Source organism: Erpetoichthys calabaricus, chromosome 3 (genome assembly GCF_900747795.2).
Source record: "Erpetoichthys calabaricus chromosome 3, fErpCal1.3, whole genome shotgun sequence".
In the NCBI taxonomy this organism is placed as follows: domain Eukaryota; kingdom Metazoa; phylum Chordata; class Cladistia; order Polypteriformes; family Polypteridae; genus Erpetoichthys; species Erpetoichthys calabaricus.
In genome coordinates, this window is record NC_041396.2 from 277,502,400 (window position 1) to 277,524,749 (window position 22,350).

Sequence of the window (22,350 nt, forward strand, 5' to 3'; positions counted from 1 at the left end):
GGGATGCATTAACCACCAAGTATGTGGCAGTTTAAGGGTTAAAGCCCCAAGATACCGTTGAAATGCCCTGCATCTAAGAAATCTGAAGTTATCCTGTGCAAAAAAAATAACGGCAAGAAAAGCTACTTTAACTCCGATTTTTTTTTTTTTTAACTTTGTCCTTTAAAGCAGACAGCAAGATTGTGTGATGTTCAGCTGCTTATCCTCTAATAAAATCCCTGTGCATCCAGGTGTCCACGCGTGTGTGTGTGTGTCTTCTGGTGAAGTGTACATGCGCGGGGCATGGTGCGATGCGCGATATTACTGTCACAGAAAGTTAGGCGTTTTACGGAAATACATACCTTTAATTTCCTCTCGCAGTAATACTGGTACACAATACAGTGACTCATATTACAGCCACATACAGGCCAGTATTACTGTCAGAGGAGATTAAAGGCATATTACCGACGCGCACGCCTGTATTACCCCCAGAGAAAATTAAAAGGTATATTACAGACATACAAGACAGTATTACAGTCACAGAAAATTAAAGACACACAATACACAGCGGCAGCCCACAAAGAACAGTGAGCTCAGCAAGTAAACAAAAGGCTGAAAGAAAAATACGACCAACAAACAGAATGAGGTCAAAGTCTCTTGCCATTTAATATAGACTTCCTACTAATGTTTATGCACTACTGTTCTAGCGCCCGTTATTGTAACTGGCTAAATGACTAGTATTTAATAACTGGGGAAAAAATTAAAATCGCTGCTTAGTAAACACTCTTGCTAGCTTAACAGCAAAATTAGTCTTACCTAAAAACCTGTATGGCAGCGTCAAGTCTTAATTAACTTATGAACATTTAATATATTTGCAACTCTAAGGTGTACAGTATGTTTTGGTAAAACAAGTACTACAAACTTAAAAGTGTAATGCATATTTATAATGACACCATAATTACGAATGTCTAGCCGATACACTGAAGACAAAAATCACAAATGTATAAATATTGTAAAACCTGTAGTGCAATTGATTAAAACCTGGAACTGCATGTATATTGACATTTTATCAGTGTTTGACAATATTAGTTCATTGAGAATATAGATTTGTTGGAGAAACAAAACTAAGCTCTGTTTCAGATACATTACAGAAAAAAAAAAAGCTCGTAATAAGCTTTTTTTATTCCATATGTATTATGGATACATTTTTGTACTTAAAAAAATTTCCCTGAAATACTTTAATTATGGTCACTGAACAATATGCCTACAGAATTTATTAAAAGTGAACAGGTAACACCTGTGAGTCTAGAAATTATAAAAATAGCAGTTAACACTTTTATAGGACATAAGGCTTCTATGCGTAATGCAGAAGCTTATTGTAATTTATAAATAAATGGATTAGGGAACTAAATTTGTCAATACAGGAGACCTGAAGTCTGATCTGTATTGCTTTTAAAAAAATCTGATCCGAGCATCCCTGGATTTCTCAAGTGCTTTTAATAGCATCCAACAATCCCCATTAAAAGGGTAAGCTCATAGATATGCAGGTGAATAAGCCCATGGTGATCTGCACAACAGTTTTAAGATACCCAAGCACTTGGTCTCCAATATAAATGTGAGCAACACTTAAGCAATACAATAGTCTAGTCTCCCTTTCTCTTCACTCTGTACACCATTCTATAAACAACATGTCACTTACAAGACTTCTCAGAGGATTCTGCACTTTAGGGGTGAACTGATGAAGGGGGTTTATGTACATCTCAAACAAACCCCAAGTTAACTGTAGTTGACTGAGGATTAGATGAAGGCAGAGTTGTTAACTTGTATGTACTTTTTTTTTTTTAAGGCACAGGTGTAATTTTTAAATTGAAATCGAAAAATCGGGTACAAATCAAGAATTTATAGCATGACTGAGGCACAGTATATGCATGTTCAACTGTAAATGGAGTTAGATTGAGGAGCTTTGTATTTTAAAGCATTTACTTAGAGAATTTCATCCATCCATCCTCTTCCGCTTATCCGAGGTCAGGTCGCAGGGGCAGCAGCTTGAGCAGAGATACCCAGACTTCACTCTCCCCGGCCACTTCTAGCTCTTCCAGGAGAATCGAGGCAGGGACAGTCCCTCCAGCGTGTCCTGGGTCTTACCCGGGCCTCTTCCCGTTGGACATGCCCAGAACACCTCACCAGGGAGGCGTCCAGGAGGCATCCTGATCAGATGCCCAAGCCACCTCATCTGACTCCTATCGATGAGGAGGAGCAGCAGCTCTACTCTGAGCCCCTCCCGGATGACTGAGCTTTTCACCCTCTCTTTAAGGGAAAGCCCAGACACCCTGCGGAGGAAACTCATTTCAGCCACTTGTATTTGCGGTCTCGTTCTTTTGGTCACTACCCATAGCTCAGGACCATAGGTGAGGGTAGGAAAATAGATCGACTGGTAAATTGAGAGCTTTGCCTTACAGCTCAGCTCCTTTTTCACCACGACAGACAGATGCAGAGCCCGCATCACTGCAGATGCCGTACCGATCCGCCTGTCGATCTCACGCTCCAGTCTTCCCTCACTCGTGAGCAAGACCTCGAGATACCTGAACTCCTCCACTTGAGGAAGGATCTCGCTCCCAACCCTGAGAGGGCACTCCACCCTTTTCCGGCTGAGGACCATTGTCTCGGATTTGGAGGTGCTGATTCCCATCCCAGCTGCTTCACACTTAGCTGCAAACTGATCCAGAGAGCTGAAGATCACGGCCTGATGAAGCAAACAGGACATCTGCAAAAAGTAGTGACCCAATCCAGAGTCCACCAAACCGGACCCCCTCAACGCCCTGGCTGCACCTAGAAATTCTGTCCATAAAAGTTATGAACAGAATCGGTGACAAAGGGCAGCACTGTCGGAAAACTGAAACTCACTGGAAACGGGTTCGACTTACTGCCGGCAATGCGGACAACGTCCCGAGTCAAGGTCAGCAGCGCACCATCCCCACCATATACAGTGTTGACACTGCACTGCTTCCCCCACCTGAGATGCAGGACGGTTCACCAGAATCTCCTCAAAGCTGTCCAAAAGTCGTTCTCCATGGCCTCCCCAAACTCCTCCCATGCCCGAGTTTTTGCCTCAGCAACCACCGAAGCCGCATTCCGCTTGGCCTGCCAGTACTTATTAGCTGCCTCTAGAGTCCCATAGGACAAAAGGGACCGGTAGGACTCCTTCAGCTTGACAGCATCCCTCACCAACAGGTTCAGGGATTGCCGCCACGACAGGCACCGACCACAGCTCCGGTCAGCCGCCTCAACAATAGAGGCACAGAACATGGCCCATTCGGACTCAATGTCCCCAACCTCCCTCAGAACGTGGTTGAAGTTCTGCCAGAGGTGGGAGCTGAAGCTACTTCTGACAGGGGACTCTGCCAGACATTCCCAGCAGACTCAACACGTTTGGGCCTACCACCTCTGACTGGCATCCTCCCCCACCATCGAAGCCAACTCGCCACCAGGTGGTGATCAGTTGACAGCACCGCCCCCTCCTCACCTGAGTGTCCAAGACATGTGGCTGCAAGTCCGACGACACGACCACAAAGTCGATCATCGAACTGCGGCCTATGGTGTCCTGGTGCCAAGTGCACATATGAACGCCCCTATGCTTGAACATAGTGTTTGTTATGGACAATCCATGACTAGCACAGAAGTCCAACAACACCACTCGGGTTCAGATCGGGAGGGCCATTCCTCCCAATCACACCCTTCCAGGTCTCACGGTCATTGCCCACGTGAGCATTGAAGTCTCCCAGCAGTACGAGGGAGTCCCCAGAAGGTATGCCCTCTAGCACCCCCTCCAGGGACTCCAAAAAGGGTGTGTACTCTGAACTGCTGTTTGGTGCATACCCACAAACAGCTAGGACCCGTCCCCCTACCCGAAGGCGGAGGGAGGCTACCCTCTCGTCCACTGGGGTAAACCCCAATGTACAGGCTTCAAGTCTGGGGGCAATAAGTATGCCCACACCCGCTCGGTGCCTCTCACCAGGGGCAACTCCAGAGTGGTACAGAGTCCAGCCCCTCAAGGAGAATGGTTCCAGAGTCCAAGCTGTGCGTCTACGTGAGCCTGACTATCTAGCCGGAACCTCTAAACCTCGCGCACAAGCTCAGGCTCCTTCCCCTTCAGAGAGGTGACATTCCACATCCCAAGAGCAAGCTTCTGTAACCGAGGATCAGACCGCCAAGGTCCCCGCCTTCGGCCACCACCAACTCACTGCACCCGACCTCCTTGGCCCCTCCCATAGGTGGTGAGCTTATGGGAAGGGGGACCCACGTTGCCTCTTCGGACTGTGCCCGGCCAAGCCCCATGGGTGCAAGCCCGGCCACCAGGCGCTCGCCATCAAGCCCCACCTCCAGGCCTGGCTTCAGAGGGGGGCCCCGGTGACCCGCATCCAGGCGAGGGAAAACACAGTCCAAATTTTTTATTCATCATAGGTGGTTATGTTGAACCGCACTTTGTCTCATCCCTCACTTAGGACCAGTTTGCCTTGGGAGGCCCTACCAGGGGCATAAAGCCCCAGACAACAGAGCTCCTAGGAACACTGGGACACACAAACCCCTCCACCACGATAAGGTGGTGGATCGAGGAGGGGTATAGAGAATTTGCATATAGCAATTTCATTTTGAAACTAATACTGCACATTAAAGATTTTTTGAAAGTGAATACAAACCAAGAAAGGCTACACAGTACAATCTGTTCTGAAATATCAAATATGTACTTTGTAAAATGATTCACTGCCCAGATATGCAATTGGAAAGAATAGCGGGTAGTAGAACAAACCAGGGGGGGCCAGAGTTGGGGAAAGCAAGATCGTGCTACATGTTGAATAATTTTTTGTGAATGGGGACACCAAACCAATGACATGCAAAATAATGCACTGTATACCAAACAGATGTTCTATTCTTGAATACAGTACTTTCAATGAAAATGTTCAATGATGAAACCAAAGAGAAACTAAACTTAAGTGGTCACTGTTGTGCCTGCCTATAATAATTCAGAACTGATGTACGTTGAGTTATTGTATGTGGACCCGTTTGTACATCTATAAACCAATCTATTGTAAACCTATATATTTAAACCAATACACAGGTATACCCAAAATATTGGACTGTAAAAGATCAAACACATTGTATAGATCTGAAAGCACCTGAAGGTAGGGGTGGGCGGTATGACCAAAATTCTACATCACGGTATTTTTCTAAATTATCCCGGTTTCACGGTATTTGACGGTATTTTTTTCCCCCATGCATGAGTGGATGTTAACCACATTTTCCACTGCAATGACTGGCTAAGAATAACCTATTCCACTGTCATGAGCATTGTACAAAAAAACATTTTAATGTGCACACCAGTATTAATACAGGTTTGCATTGCCCCATAAAGTGATAGTTTTCAAGGGGGTGGCACTAATGAAGAGAAGGAATCACATTGCATGACAGATGCAGTCAAAATATAGAACCTTTTTATTGAACAAATTTTGCAAACAAACTAATTATGACAACATTTTCAACCATCCAAAGAGGTATTTAGACTTAGTAAAATATCCAGAAGTGCTTGTCAAAAGCTGTATTGCACTGAACATGCCTTAGAAAAGGAATAGTAAATATTTTTTGTAAAACTACACTTTGTTAGTTAATCTCTGTCCCCTGACAGGTTAAAGTGACTTTTTAAACAACTTTACCATTAAACTGCATAATATTTAAAATAATAAATACAATTGTATTATTACTGATAGTTGCACTATTACTTCAAGGCTTCAAGCCCAGGTGCATTACACAGTATTCACCAAATTAAAATAAAACAAAACAAGTGCAATCTTGGTGATGACATCTTTACCAACTGAACCATCATTTAGGCAAACTGCATTAATATGGACCTTGCTTCAAGCTAAGCTATATGCATAAATAATAAAACTGCAACTTGCATTGATAATGCTATTTGTCGTATAGCCCTACGGAATCGTATTAGGGCCACAGAAGAAAAAAAGAAAAAAAAAAATACGGACACGGAAGAAAAAAAAAAAAAAACATACGTCGAGATTAAAGTCGACATTTCCACTTTATTCTCATAGTTTATAATTAAAGTAGAATGTCATAAACTAAACTTCATCCTAAAATCATTGTTTAATTTAGATTTTCTCAAACCTCGTCATAAGTTAATGCAGCACATTAAATGCTTTGTGTTAAGTGTTCCCAGACCCAGTTAATCACTACGCTTCTTAAACTGACTTCCTCCGCACTAAGGAGACAGCGGTCACTGCACAGAATACATTCACTGTGTGATATTCCTGCTCTCTGAAAATTTAGAATGCCAAGATAAATACTTGATATCATTTTCATGATGAAATGCATTAAAGCAGGTATTAAACATGCATGGTAGTGTGGCAGTAGTGATACACCTGGGGACCCCTTACTGCGAGGGAGCATGTTCAGCATAGAGAACTTTATGGCAGGTGTGACGAGGCTCCAAAAAAACCGGATGTATGAATGGGTATCACACAGGTTTAACTTAAATACTGTGTAAATGTTGGGTTTGTGATCTGGTGGTCGGAGACACGAACACAGAATTCAATGGATGTTCTTCTGAGCAGGCATTCTTTAATGCACGCGTGCCGTCTGACGTACCAAAACCCCAAATCCTATCCTTCCTTTTTCTTTCTCCACATAACCAATCACCACACGATAAATGTCTGTGAAATTAAAACTAGTTATAAACTTAGCCCACAGAGTGTTCAGAACTTTAAAAATATCTTCGTTATACATATTATGCCATCCATTCAGGGTTGTGCCCATCCCTGAACGAGTCGCCAGCACATCGCAGGATGAATACGAGCAAAACATACACTAGCAGGGTCAACATAGCATAACAAAATCCCACATCCTACATGAATCAAAGGAAACTGAAGCACGCCGAGTAAACCCACCAGAAAAACATGCAAAGGAATGGTACACCCGAGACACCCTTGCTGAGAGGCAGCAGTGCAACCTCCACGCCGCCGTGCCCCCACAATTAATACATGATATTTTCATGGTGAAATGCATTAAAGCAAGTATTTATCTTAGCATTCTAAATGTTCAGAGAGCAGGAATATCATGAAGTGTGCGGCGATCGCTGCCAGTGCCTCCTAAGTGCAGAGGATGTCAGTTTAAGAAGCTCGGGGAACACTTAACACAAAGCATTTAATGTTCTATATAACTTATGACGGGGTTTGAGAAAATCTAGTAAATTAAATATATGCATTTTACGATGAAGTTTAGTTTACGATGTTCTACTTTAATGACAAAGTACGAGAATAAAGTCAACATGTCGACTTTATTCTCGTCATGAGTCGAGATTAAAGTGGAAATGTCAAGTATAAAGTCAACATGTCATCACACTATTACACAGTACATTACACTGTATTGAAAATAAATAAAACAAGTACATATTGGCTTGCAGTATTATCCAGTAGTATAGAAACAATATTTACACATTTGACCTTTTAAAACCAAAGCATCTCCAGGCACCGGACAGGACTCCTTTTTTTCGGCAAAAGTTCTTCTGTGTCATGTTCAACTTTATCGTCAGCTACAGCTTCAGTTTCGGAATGTTCTCTGTCCATTTTCACCACGCAATACCTACACTACCACACCTATTTAGCGGTGTAGCAGTGAAAGAGCCCCCGTGCAACTCCTCTGTTTAGCGGTGTAGCAGTGAAAAAGGTCCCCACTTGAACAGTTTCCCGCTGCGCCACGTTCCGAACGTCATTTAGGCAATTTAAACCAGTGTTGCGGTATAAGAAAAATCCATATCATAACAAAAATAAAAAACAGTTTTTGGTATGAACCGGTATATCGCCCAGCACTACCTGAAAGGCTGCATTTAAAGTTGAATGCATCACTGAAACCAGTTAACAGTGTGGATGCCTGTATTCTTGTCAACAAAAAAAAAAAAATTAAACAAAGTTGGCTATATTCTACCCCCTTTGAACTAACAAATTATATGCTACATTGTTTTCAGAATAAGTGATTAAGGAATTTGCACTAAAATGTACACTTTCATTTTCGGCATAGTTAATTAGTGGCTTGTTTGACAGGATATGTTCTACCCCGAGGATAATGTGTAAGCCTACATCTTACCTTCCCACCAAAATGTTAAAAAGCATTTTATTTACATTGAAGGCTAAGATACTTTAATTTTTGAATATTTGACCTTTAAAATGTTAAAAAAAAAAAAAAACCCTAAGAAACAATTTGGCAGTTTAACATTGTAATAGGTTTTACACATTGTCTAGTTTACAGCACATTTCCCATATTGTTAATGTCACTATGGCAAAAAAAGAATTTAAAGCCATATTGTTTATTGCAGTTAGACTAAAGGTCAACCCTGCCCACACAATTTAGGGCATATTTATAACAGCATTGCCACACACCCCACCCCCCCAAACGTGCATGGGTAGTCTATACCTTTCATTTTTGATCAAGGAATGTGATTCATGCGTTAATTTTACAATGCGTGTGTAACTGCAAAATGCAGATCAATGCCTGACAACTGTCTTGCCTTGAAAAATTACCTCACTTGGCAAATTTAATCTTTTCCCATGCCCCACAGACTAAAACAAAAATTGCCAGTGCTGGAAAGATTGTGTTCTAAATTTAATGGCTTTCTGTAGAATTAAAACATTTCTCATGGCAAATGCATATAGCATGATTGTGATGTAATAACTTTAAAAATTCCACACTTCATTTAAAGCTCTGCTGAAACAATATTTGATAAGTATAGATTTCTAGATAAGAATTAAATTAGCTCTGAATATATGCAAGTTAACCAGTATTTCAAAAATATTGCACTACTGTAAAATGCATTTCTGCAAATTAGTTAAGTATCCACTCCCACCCCCTCATTACACATTTACATTTCTCCAGCACAGAAAAAGACTAACTCCTAGGTTTATTAGATATGTTTGAAATATTTAAAAATTTTCATGTGTAGCTCCTAGTTTGTGTAATGAGTTGCCAAGCTCCATCTGAACTGCTGACTCAGTCTATGTGGTTCAAAATCTATTGAATACCCTAGCGTTCTGTGAATATATCAAATTGTTAATTTTTTTTTGCCAGTGGATCTCAGTCAATTTAAGCTAGCTTTATATCAGTTTACTTGGTGATACACTTTTGCAACCTGTCCTGTTACACTTGTTCAAAACTGCCCCTGGAAAGAGGTTACTCAATTACAATAACCTCACATCAATGTTAAAACACTGTATCTGCGTGTAGTTCTTATAAAAGACTTCTGTTAACTCAATGTGTCCTGCACATGATTTTCTAAATACAAAGCTGAGGTTTTAGCAGTAAAATTTTTCTACATTTAAAAACTCTAAAATGAACAGTACTTTGTCAATAGTGCTACAGCTGGAGTTCCAACACATTAAAAGGCAAAAAACTCTTTATAGCCCTAACCAATTGAGTAATCTTGCTTAAATTTAGCAATTTAAAGCGTGCCAAGCAGGATCCAACTTGAGGGGTCACACAAGCTTACCCATATCAGAACCAATAAACCAAACTACTGTTTTATAGCAGTGTTGTTGAAAACCGATTTCTCAAATACTGGTTATGAAATTCAGGAATGGTATACTACTAATTTTCTGCAGTACCCATTCTATCCATATCAGAAGTACTTTCCTGCTTGCTTGTTCTTCTGGCAGAAGTTCAGATATGCACTGCTCCTCACACTTACCATATTTACTTTGCTGCTTGTTCAATTAGTATTGAAAACTGCAGACTTCAAACAAATATTGTATGGAATTCAGTGGCCTTTGATTTAGCTCATACAACTGCTCATTGTTTCTCCCATTTGATTTCACAAATGCTCCACTGGTAAAGTGTACATGCAATTGCTAACTCTGTACCTGGCTTCAAGTCTACAATGTTAGTTTACAAGTTATTACATTTTACATCAAAGAGGTAATTTTTTGAAAGCTGTAATTAAGTGTCAAAAAATTCCATTTTTGAACAGATTTCTAGTAAAACACATTGAGCACCAAGCAATGCTAATGAGATCTTAAATGTATTAAGATATTTAAATTATGTAAGCACTATAAAAGCAATAATCTTGAAATCCAATAACTAAGACAAACAAAAGACGAACCATTAAAAAATCTACACATCCAACTTCTGATGCTCGGTAACCTTTGCCTAAAACAGTTTCACCAACATGTTAAAGGAGGAAACAATTTTGAAATTAGGGGTTCACTACTGAAATTTTGGAAAGCACCGTTTTAGGCAACTGTAGTGTTGAGGAAATTGCACTACTTGCATTTTACTAACTTCTGAAATCATGACAATAGTAATGGCTTTTCATAGTTGCAATCTCTCAAGAACAAAAATTTTGGATTAATGAAAAACTTAAGGTTTACAGAAGATAGAAGTTCGTCACACATTCAAAAGTCAAAATGACGATCTGAGGTTTTTGAAAATCTACATTCTAGACAAATTAATCTTCAATTCTCTGCATCCCACACACCCCTTTAAACCATGAAACTGAAAAGTATATATTCAAAACAAATTTTCAAAATATCAGAAACTGAATTTCAGTATCACAACAACCATATTTTATAATTAGGGCAAGAACACAGAGTAAATCACTGGAGAACATGTTAATTCTAAAACAGTACCCAGGTCTAGGATTTGAAAAAATCCAAGGAGGTGAGCAGACTACAATGAGTAAGTTAGACACTTGGCAAAGATTTGCCATTAAGATTATAGTTCTAAATCAGTTATACAGTTCTTGGAGTTGTCTCAAGTTTAGGGACAGATGATCTAGTTCTAGACTGGACACAGTTTGTATGTACTCTATGCCCATAAGAATTGTCTATGCAGGTTTCCTTCCAAAATTCAAATAAATTTACATTAGATTAACCATAACTGGCCTGAAAAAACAATACATATTCAAATATGCTCCAGCAGGCTGTCATTATGGCCCTTTTCCCAACATTGATAGGTGGGAAACACTAAACAAAACTGGAAAAAAAGGACAGGGTGAAAAAGAAAAAAAAAAAAAAAACTTGTCACACTGAAGACTCCAAGCAAACCATTATTAATGAACCAAGGCAGTATGTGTGAAATTAAAATTTAATTCATAAACAATGCAGGTCTAAGGCTGGGTTTATACTTCACACAACGCATTTACCTGCAGACACTTAACTGCTACACAAGCAGTGTACAGTTTATATTTATACGCAAGCTTCACGCAAACCTAGAAGATCCCACCAGGTGGCAGTGCGAGATATCATGGCGAGAAAACTTTGGCTTCGCTATGGTGTGAAATGCCCGAAACACGCATTTAATTCCTAAGTCACCTTGCCACAGTATCTCTGGAAAAGGAGGGATGTGTAATGATTACATCCATCAATACAGGATGTGCCCATTCCAGAAAGCATCAAGCACGAAGCAGAAGATCCCTGGATGGGGCATCAGCTCATTGCAAGGTGAATACAAGCACGCAGTAACACTAGTATCACCAAATCTACAAACCTTCATGACTTGGGAAAGAAACCGGAACACACTGGAAAACAACCAGGAAAACATGCAAACTCCAGGCAAGGAACACTAGTGAAAGTGATATGTATAAATCTAAATGATTCTGAATGTGTAGTCAGCTGGAATATCATAAAATTTAAAGTGTTGTGTGTGGCAATTGCTGCCTGCTGCTGCCATCAATTCAGAAGGAAGTCCCTGAAGCATGTAATGATTAACTGGGTCAGTTTTAAGATATTTTGTTAAAGTAGAATATCGTAAACAACTAAGATTAAAGTCTAAATTTTCACTTTAATCACAAAACAGACCTTTTTCACTGTGTCCCTAATTTATTTCTCTGTGGCTCAAATATGCTGCCATACATTCTGATGCTGTTCAGAAAGTGCAAAAAAAGCACAGAAGATGGTTATGCGAGACCTTTAAAATGTATCTTGTCATTATGGTGGGGAATATGCAATGCTTAAATATAAAAAGCACCACAAATGCATTTGTAGGCCGACAAGTTGCTTCACCACATCGAAGCACGCACATCAATCCTGTAGGATATGCAAAGCGGATATCTGTCACATGTTGAGAGCAAACAGAGACTGACATGAAGTTCCGACTTGATCACACCATGCCCCCCTGATTTTTTGCTGGTACTGCAGCTCACGCACTCATTTCCGAGGATGTGCTCATAGGACGCGTCAAATGAACACTGGGAACATGTGGCATCCACAATATGTATGCATTCGGAGCGTGAAGTATAAACCAGCCCTTAACCCAACTAGGGTCCTAATAAGGAAGTCATGCTAGAGCTTTCAGAAGGCTGGAATAAAAACAATTAGTACAACATACCAAATTACTTATGCAGTATGGATATATAAAGTTCCACCAAGGAGATAAAACCTGAATAGAGAATTCTGCACTTGACAAGAGTGATTTTAAAGCCCCAATTAAAAGTACAACTTTAGCTACCTGACTGTGGTCTAAGTATTGAAGTGTGGCAGGTTGAATTTTAGTCTTAAATTCAAAATCAGAAAACATTTCATAAATGATTATTAAAAAAATCAGTTTAAGCTTACTAATGTCAAGTTCTAATAGATGAGTGTTCTAAAGAAAAGGAAAGAATGATCTGTGAGCAGCAAGGGTGGCTAGTCTTCACCTAGCACAAGTTTAATTTTAAATCCTTTGCATTTTGTAATGTCTGAAAGTGTACTAGATTAAAAATGTGTTGGCACTAAGCAAGAAATCCATTTGAATCTATCCTGCACCAGATTCACTACCAATAGTTTAGATCAACAATGTTATGGTGTGAAAGCTAGTTTAGAGAAACAGTGCAGGTCACAACTTAGATTTAGGCTAACCCAAAGAAGAGGAGCATATCAGGAATGTATAAACAGATACAAAAACTCAATTAAAAAAATAGTGTTAAGTACACAAATTAGTGCAGCGAATTTACCTTTAACAGTACACATTCAGAATTCAAATTCCCTACAATAGAATTCAAAATGCTTATAGTTCTTAGAATAAAAGTTCTTAAATCTGGTGCTCTTTAGCCATGGGAACCTAAAGCTGCAGCCAGTATGACAATCAAGTTGGCCACCTTTCTAACAGGTTTGTGATGCAGCTCAGTAACAGGGGTGTGAAACAAAATTCTACTGCTAATTTTTGTAATGATGTTAAGATGGTTTGGTAACCTCCGCATTAATGCTAACAAAAAACATTAAAAACAATTACAATTTTCTCCAACTAAATATTCGGTATTTGTACATACTCACGACTAATGACATAAGCAAGACAAAGTGGACATTAACTTTAATATACTACCTTATTGCCACTTTAGCTAAAAAGTGGTTCATTTGTAAGGTTTCTGATAACATTTGAAAAACAGCTTGTTCAATTTAACTGGACTATACAAGGACTTCCTAAGCATGACTGCACAACAGTTTAAAACATTTGGTCGATTTGTTTGTTTGTTTTTTGCTATTACCGTTATGTTGGTGAACCAAATTTTAAAATGAAAAAAAAACAGAACACTTTGAAAAAGGACTACTTAAAATGACGGCAGATGCTTGCACTGCTTTACAAGCTAGATTATACTGTACTCTCATTTTAAGTATGACACCGAGTCTCAGGAACCACCCGTTAGGTTATCACTTTCGTTTTGTGGACAGTGAAGCAATAAAAAGCAAAGTAGGAAATTCCCATTGCAATCGCAAAACTGGGATTGGCTGAAATAAAAAAAATTAGCCAATCACATAAAGCTAAACATCACAATGCGACACGTTTTAATGTACCTTGCCCCAATGTATCCACAAAATGTAGAACACCAATGAGCAGAGCAAAAAGGAAAAAAAAAAAAAAAAAAAAAAACTTTGTCCTCCATGAAAATGACGACCCAATGTTTTAACTACCAAATCTATCGAAATAAATTCAAGCGTTGAGTAAGAATTACCAGGACGTCTATACATGCACAAAAACCTACGGAATAATTTGATGACTTAAACCCTGACCAATACGAAACAATTTGAAACGAAACACGTTTTAACTCATTTTGCTACACAGTAAATGTATTCACATATTTAGGCCCCTATTAAAGACGTATTATGCAAGATTAACAAGGGAATAACTGGCCAGGTGAGAGCAAGAGTCAATCGTAATGAACTAGCAGCTCAACCAGGGTTCAGTCCTGCTGGGTCCAATTCATTCCGCTTGATAGACTACTGAATAGGATGGACACGGAACATGAGCATAATTAACTCCCAAACCAATTTAGCTGTAATTGCTGGAAAAAAACACTCTGCTCCGGATAACAACAATATTGATAATTGCGCCGCAAATGTAATGGCTTCCTAGCGTTTACCAAAGTGTATATATAAATACACATCGGAAAAATGAAAAAAAACAAGCTTGTTAAAAGGTAGGAGTTTAGTATTAAAAACGTACCAAGGAGGGAGTATAGCAAAGTGAACTTCTAGCAAACAGTCGTCGAAACGAATGGACCCCAAAGGCTCTCAATTGAGCCGAAGCTTTTGCTGTTTTTACTTTTACTTTGCAGGTTGGGTTTAATTAAAACCTCCGCCGAAAAGCCACAAACTGTCATCGCAAAGAAAAAAATGAAGTAGAGGGTGGGGGGGTACATGCTCCAAGCGCCAAAGTAAACTTAATAAAAAGGGTAAGACACCAGTAGACTACTAAACCAAACTTCATACTGATCAATAAAGCTTTATTAAATGAGCAAAAAAAAAAAAAAAAAAAAGATGCGCACCTAGATAGCGTCAAATTAGTGCCTCCTCCCATACATATAGAGACAGTGTCAACACCGGAGGAGGGGAGCAAAAACAGGGGCCTACCGATTACTTTCTTCTCTGGTTGCGGTCTTTCTTCAGCGCTCTTCTGCTCTGACGCTAAAACGTCTTGCGCCTCCGTTTCACTCATTGCCGCTTTCGACGACTCCTAAGACATGTAATTAATGGAGTCGCGTTCCACTCTAAAGGGTTCTTATTATATAAGTTTTGTCTCCTGTGTGACGTCTTTGTCTCCACTCTTTTATCCCACTATCGCCTCGAAATTTCTCTACAGTACAGTTCTCTCCAGCGAGGTACGAGCGTGCAACCCTGTCCTCACGCGCAAACTCTACTTCCCGGCCTCAGCAAACTTTTATCCATAACACTCCTGAAGTTTACCGGGCAGTGCCGCATCCTATTGGCCAAACGGTCATTTCTTCACCTTCTGATTGGCTGTGCGCAGGCTCGCAAGCGCTTCCTTATTAGCCAGAGAAAATCCGCGGAAAAGAAAAATCTAAGTACGCAAAGACATTATCGTGAAAGCTGCACACAAACAATACTCCCACGTTCTCTACACACGTGACATTTTCTCCACAGATTTCCTAGCACACGTATGTATTTCTGCTGTTTTTACATTAAATTATTAATATTAAATTATCTCATTAAATTAATTCGCGCGTTAGATTATCATTTTAGAGAACAACAATGCTTTCATTTACCGACTATTGCGTTCGAGGTGAGTGAAAGAAAATACCACATTTTTAAGACGACAACTAAAATACACTGTCAGTGGCGGTTTTAGACGGGGACCAAAAGGGGCCAGTGCGCCTGTAGAACTGGCCCTGGCCCCTGTGCTGAAGAGATAAAATTTTAATTACTTACGGTGATATGCGCGTTTTAGCAATCTAGTGGTGCTAAGCATTGAATCCAGAAGAGCCAAGGCTTTGAACCTTGATGCATTTGTGGACCGTTTTGCAAGAAATCACAAACGCAGAATACTGTTATTATAATGTTACAGGCTACTGTGTTACCAGTGCTAGAGGATGAGAGATTACTGAACAGAAAATGTGAGTGTACATTTAAGTTTCATGCTGTAAAAAAGTCACTTTATAACAAAATAAATACCTACATAAAAAGAAAAATATCTTGCATACAAAAAAGAGAAATGTTACTGTACAAAAAGTAAAATTTGTTTAAAGGTTTATTGTGCATATGTAATAATAATAATAATAAATTTTATTTATATTGCACTTTATATTTTAGCAATCTCAAAGTGCTACAGAGTAAAAAAATGGACATAATAAAACAAGAAAATCTATTTATACTTTAACAAAATATCTTTCTAAAAATTTGAGTTTTTAGATTCCGTTTAAAAACTTTAGTCGACTGTGGGCCTCTCAGGTAGTCAGGGAGGGTGTTCCACAGTCTCTGCACAACAGATGAAAAAGCCCTATCACCCATACTGCGAAGCTTGGTTCTAGGGACTTGGGAGAGTGTTAGTGTGTACAGAGCGGAGGGTGTGTGAGGAGGTATGAGGGGTAAGGAGTTCCTGTAAGTAAAGGGGGGCATGTCCATAAATGCACTGATGGGTGAAGAGAACGACCTTGTACTCAATTCAGAGTGGGACAGGGAGCCAGTGAAGGGTTTTCAGGATTGGGGTGATATGGTCATGCTTTCGCACCCTCATCAGGATCCTGGCAGCGCTATTCTGAATATAGTGGAGTCTCTGAATACTCTTGCCAGGAATCCCGATGAGGAGCGCATTACAGTAATCCAGCCTGGAGGAAACAAAGGCATGGACGAGCTTCTCTGCATCTGCCAGGGTGAGAGTTGGGCGGAGGTTAGTAATGTTCCTGAGGTGGTAGAAAGAAGACTTACAGAGTTGTTTGATGTAGATGTCAAAGGTGAGTTGAGGATCCATTTTAACACCCAAATTGGTGACAGATGTGGAAAGGGGGATGTTTTGGCCAGTGAAAGTGATACTGGTGATGGTAGAAGAGCGGAGAAGGTGTGATGTGCCAACTAAGATGGCTTCTGTTTTGGATCTGTTTAGCTGAAGAAAACTGAGCCTCATCCACGCCTCTATCTCCTCCAGGCAGGTAGTCAATGTAGATATTGGCAGAGGAGCAGTAGAGGAGGTGGGGGTAGTCCTGAGGTAAAGCTGAGTGTCATCAGCATAGCAATGGAAAGATAAACCATGTCTGTTAATGACATTTCCAAGAGGGAGCATGTAGATGGTGAAAAGGATGGGGCCTAGCACAGAGCCCTGTGGGACACCACAGGTGACGTTGTGGGTATGAGATTTTGCGCTGCCCAGGGTGACATGCGCAGTTCTGCCGGTCAGATAAGATGTGAACCAATTGTGAACATTTCCTGAGAGTCAAATGGTGTATTTCATGCGGTGAAGGAGGATGTTGTGGTCTATTGTGTCAAAAGCAGCTGTCAGGTCAAGGAGGATGAGTAAAGAAGGGGAACCAGTATCTGCTGTTATCAGAAGATCATTGGTGACCCTGACCAGGGCTGTTTCAGTGCTATGGCCAGGGCGGAAACCAGACTGAAACTTTTCAAACAGATTATTCAGTTTGAGGTGATCATGAAGTTGTGTTGCAACTGTTTTTTCCAGAACTTTAGAGAATAATGGAAGATTGGAGATGGGCCTATAATTGGAGAGAACTTCAGGATCCAGGGTGGGTTTTTTCAGTAGAGGTCTGATGACAGCAGTTTTTAGTGAAGAAGGAATATGGCCAGCCAGGAGGGACTGGTTTATGATCCTGGTGATAAGTGGAGAGACGGCAGAGACGTTGGCCCTCAGCAAAGCTGGGGGGGCAGGATATCCGTGGTGGAGAGGTGTAAGCGGATGTTATCAACTTTTTGTTTGAAGAAATTGATGTGCATATTGCACCTCTCATCGGTGGCCTCAGAGTGGGCAGGTGAAGGAGGTTTGAGAAGGTGATTTATAGTTGAAAAAAGTTTTTTGGGGTTCCTGGAGCTGTTGCTGATGATAGTGGAATAGAACCTGGACCGTGCAACCTTCAGAGCTTCTGCATAAGCACTCTTGTGTTCCCTGTAAGCCTGTTTGTGGACAGTCAGCCCATAGGCCTTGAACGTCAGCCGCCTTAATTTTTCGCAGTTCGCAGGTGTACCAAGGTGCTGAGCATGAGAATGAGACGGACCTGGATGTTAAGGGGGCGTGGAAGTCCAGGAGACTGCTCAGGGACTGGTTGTAAAAATCCACAAGGTCAGCAACAGAGAGGGAGCTGGTAGGGTCAGAGGAGAGAAGTTTAAGGTCCAGGGCCAAGGCATCCACATTTATGTTCAATAAATCAGTATGTACAGTATGTGAAATCTTTTGTTTGAAATTCATTTGTATGTTTTATTGTTAAATGTTCAATTCATTTTGTTTGTGCTCCAAATAAATTCACTTAATATATCCATCCATTTTCCAACCCACTGAATCCGAACACAGGATCACGGGGTTCTGCTGGAGCCAATTCCAGCCAACACAGGGCACAAGGCAGGGAACCAATCCCGGGCAGGGCAGCAACCCACCACAGGACACACACAAACACACACTAGGGCCAATTTAGAATTGCCAATCGACCTAACCTGCATGTCTTTGGACTGTGGGAGGAAACCAGAGTACCCAGAGGAAACCCACGCAGACACAGGGAGAACATGCAAACTCCACACAGGGAGAACCCGGGAAGCGAACCCAGGTCTTCTATCTGCGAAGCAGAAGCACTACCACTGCGCCACTGTGCCGCCCACTTAATATACAGTGGTGTGAAAAACTATTTGCCCCCTTCCTGATTTCTTATTCTTTTGCATGTTTGTCACACAAAATGTTTCTGATCATCAAACACATTTAACCATTAGTCAAATATAACACAAGTAAACACAAAATGCAGTTTTTAAATGATGGTTTTTATTATTTAGGGAGAAAAAAAATCCAAACCTACATGGCCCCGTGTGAAAAAGTAATTGCCCCCTTGTTAAAAAATAACCTAACTGTGGTGTATCACACCTGAGTTCAATTTCCGTAGCCACCCCCAGGCCTGATTACTGTCACACCTGTTTCAATCAAGAAATCACTTAAATAGGAGCTGCCTGACACAGAGAAGTAGACCAAAAGCACCTCAAAAGCTAGACATCATGCCAAGATCCAAAGAAATTCAGGAACAAATGAGAACAGAAGTAATTGAGATCTATCAGTCTGGTAAAGGTTATAAAGCCATTTCTAAAGCTTTGGGACTCCAGCGAACCACAGTGAGAGCCATTATCCACAAATGGCAAAAACATGGAACAGTGGTGAACCTTCCCAGGAGTGGCCGGCTGACCAAAATTACCCCAAGAGCGCAGAGACGACTCATCCGAGAGGTCACAAAAGACCCCAGGACAACGTCTAAAGAACTGCAGGCCTCACTTGCCTCAATTAAGGTCAGTGTTCATGACTCCACCATAAGAAAGAGACTGGGCAAAAACGGCCTGCATGGCAGATTTCCAAGACGCAAACCACTGTTAAGCAAAAAGAACATTAGGGCTCGTCTCAATTTTGCTAAGAAACATCTCAATGATTGCCAAGACTTTTGGGAAAATACCTTGTGGACTGATGAGTCAAAAGTTGAACTTTTTGGAAGGCAAATGTCCCGTTACATCTGGCATAAAAGGAACACAGCATTTCAGAAAAAGAACATCATACCAACAGTAAAATATGGTGGTGGTAGTGTGATGGTCTGGGGTTGTTTGCTGCTTCAGGACCTGGAAGGCTTGCTGTGATAGATGGAACCATGAATTCTACTGTCTACCAAAAAATCCTGAAGGAGAATGTCCGGCCATCTGTTCGTCAACTCAAGCTGAAGCGATCTTGGGTGCTGCAACAGGACAATGACTCAAAACACACCAGCAAATCCACCTCTGAATGGGTGAAGAAAAACAAAATGAAGACTTTGGAGTGGCCTAGTCAAAGTCCTGACCTGAATCCAATTGAGATGCTATGGCACGACCTTAAAAAGGCGGTTCATGCTAGAAAACCCTCAAATAAAGCTGAATTACAACAATTTTGCAAAGATGAGTGGGCCAAAATTCCTCCAGAGCGCTGTAAAAGACTCATTGCAAGTTATCGCAAACGCTTGATTGCAGTTATTGCTGCTAAGGGTGGCCCAACCAGTTATTAGGTTCAGGGGGCAATTACTTTTTCACACAGGGCCATGTAGGTTTGGATTTTTTTTTCTCCCTAAATAATAAAAACCACCATTTACAAACTGCATTTTGTGTTTACTTGTGTTATATTTGACTAATGGTTAAATGTGTTTGATGATCAGAAACATTTTGTGTGACAAACATGCAAAAGAATAAGAAATCAGGAAGGGGGCAAATAGTTTTTCACACCACTGTATTAAACAATTAAATATTGCCCTTTTTTTTTTTTGTTCTGTGCCCCCATTAAAAAACACTGGCCCCACCCTGGCCCCCCTGGTAAATTTGGTCTGGAACCCCCACTGAATACACTCCAAAAATAGATGCATTTTTTCTATAGCCCAAAATCACACAAGAAGTGCCGCAATGGGCTTTAACAGGCCCTGCCTTTTGACAGCCCCCCATCTTTGACTCTCTAAGAAGACAAAGAAAAACTCCCCCCCCCCCCCCCCCCAAAAAAAAACCCTTGTAGGGAAAAAAATGAAAGTAACCTTCGGAAAGGCCGTTCAAAGAGAAACCCCTTTCCAGGGAGGTTGGGAGTGAAGTGAATGTCAAAAAAGGGGGTAAATATAATACAATACACAGAACAGAACACAAGTAATCCTCAATACAATAGTGCAATAGAAATAGTACAAGTACAGAGCAGAATTCAACAGTAGATGATATCACATAATATGATTTTTATCCTATCTCCGGTTATGGTGCCTGATTTAATATGGGAGCACTCTGGACCTCATTCTTTTTTTTTTTTGAAAAGTTCTATTAAGTTCAGTTTGTCCATCCTATTCATCTAGATCGATTCTCCACAACAACATCAAGACAAGATTTGAGGTTCCCTAAAGTCCTAATGTCCACCACACAACTTGGTAATTTATTCCTTGTGTCTATTGCTCTTTAGCGAAGAAAAATATTTTAACATTTGTGCGACATCTCCCCTTAACAAGTTTCAGCACATGTCCCTGTGTTCTTGTAACAAGATTTATTTTAAAGTGGCAACTGGGATCCATCCAGCCATCCATTATCTAACCCGTGTGGCAGGTTGCCGGGATCATTACCTGGCCGGAATGCCTAAAAGGACCGGAAAGTGGCAGGAATAGCTTTCGGGCCACAAGGGGGCAACCGCCCTGGAGCAGGAGAGGACTACGGGAGAAGAACAAAGAACTTCTGGCCTATTGAGACCCGTGGCCACCTCCAGGGGGCGCCTCAAGCCTCGTAGGACTTGAAAATAGTTACTTCCACCACACTCGGCAAGATGGCGGAGGAACCTGCCAGGGACGCCTGGAGTGCTTCCGGTGCAAAGGGCAGCACTTCCGCCACACTAGGAAGTGCTGCCGGATGGACGTCATCAGACACCTGCAGCACATCCGGGCAGGGATAAAAGACGCCACCTTCCTACAGTCTGAGAGCCAGAGTCAGGAGTGGGAGCAGGACGAAGCTCCCAGGAGGAGAATAGAGGCGGCCAAGGACTGAGAAAGGACTGAATTAGGGTGATTATTGCTGTGTGCATTGTGTGTAGTGTTAGGACTGTGTTTATTTATGATTAATAAATGTGTGGAATTTATAAAGAAGTGGTTTCCGACTGGTGGTGACCGGGCAAATTTCACACCTGCTATATCCTGACTACAGGGTCACGGGGGTCTGCTGGAGCCAATCCCAGCCAACACAGGGCGCAAGGCAGGAAACAAACCCTGGGCAGGGCGCCAGCACACCACAGGGCAACTGGGATTCACTGTACTAATTCCTTTCATAACTCTAAACATTTCAGTCATATCCCTGCTTGTTTAAACTGAAAAGTTCAACTCCTTCAGTCTCTCTTCACATGTCATACATCTTAGTCCCTGGAATCAGTCACGCTTAAAAAAGTGGTTCTTTAATAGTATTTTATGGTTCTTTTCTGGGTTGTGTGGTTCCTCAGAGAACCATTTCTTGACAAAGCACCATTCTATTCTGGGAAGGGTTCTTTGCAAATGAAGTTGGTTCTTTGTGCTTTGAAAATCTTATTAATATGCAGAAAAATGCCTGACACTAACAGGTTAACAAAAACATGGACTTAGCCAGTGTTATTGCATGCAATAAAATTCCTTTTTGAATCAGCAATCCAAGAGTATTTCACAGATCAGTTACCATCTATTCATGGTTATTTATTCTATGGAGCCTGTTGCAGATCTAGATAAATAAGGACTCTTTCTGGAACATTCATGTGGATGGGTCACTGGGAACCAAAAATGGTTCCCCTATGACACTGCTCTGAAGAACCACTCAGGCACCTGTATTTTTAATAGTGTAGACACTCTCCTCTGGATTTTGTCTAGTGCTGCTAAGTCCTCTTTGTAGCCTGGAGAACATCAGGCAAGGCCTCACTACTGTG

At 41.0% G+C, this 22,350-nt stretch overlaps 1 protein-coding gene across 5 annotated transcripts in view; it reads right to left on the minus strand.

The window, feature by feature from the left end:
* The window catches only part of LOC114648999 (Y-box-binding protein 2-A-like), a 100,368-nt gene extending 85,183 nt beyond the window's left edge, over window positions 1-15,185 (minus strand). For 4 of the 5 annotated variants that reach the window (XM_051924900.1, XM_028798391.2, XM_028798392.2 and 1 more), the window contains exon 1: window positions 14,853-15,184. In XM_051924900.1, coding sequence (XP_051780860.1) covers window positions 14,853-14,937 — 85 coding nt within the window. In that variant the 5' untranslated portion in view covers window positions 14,938-15,184. Of the gene's footprint in view, window positions 1-14,852 lie in introns of all 5 variants that reach the window. The other variant, XM_051924899.1, reaches the window with a different exon arrangement.
* Window positions 15,186-22,350: the final 7,165 nt, after the last annotated feature.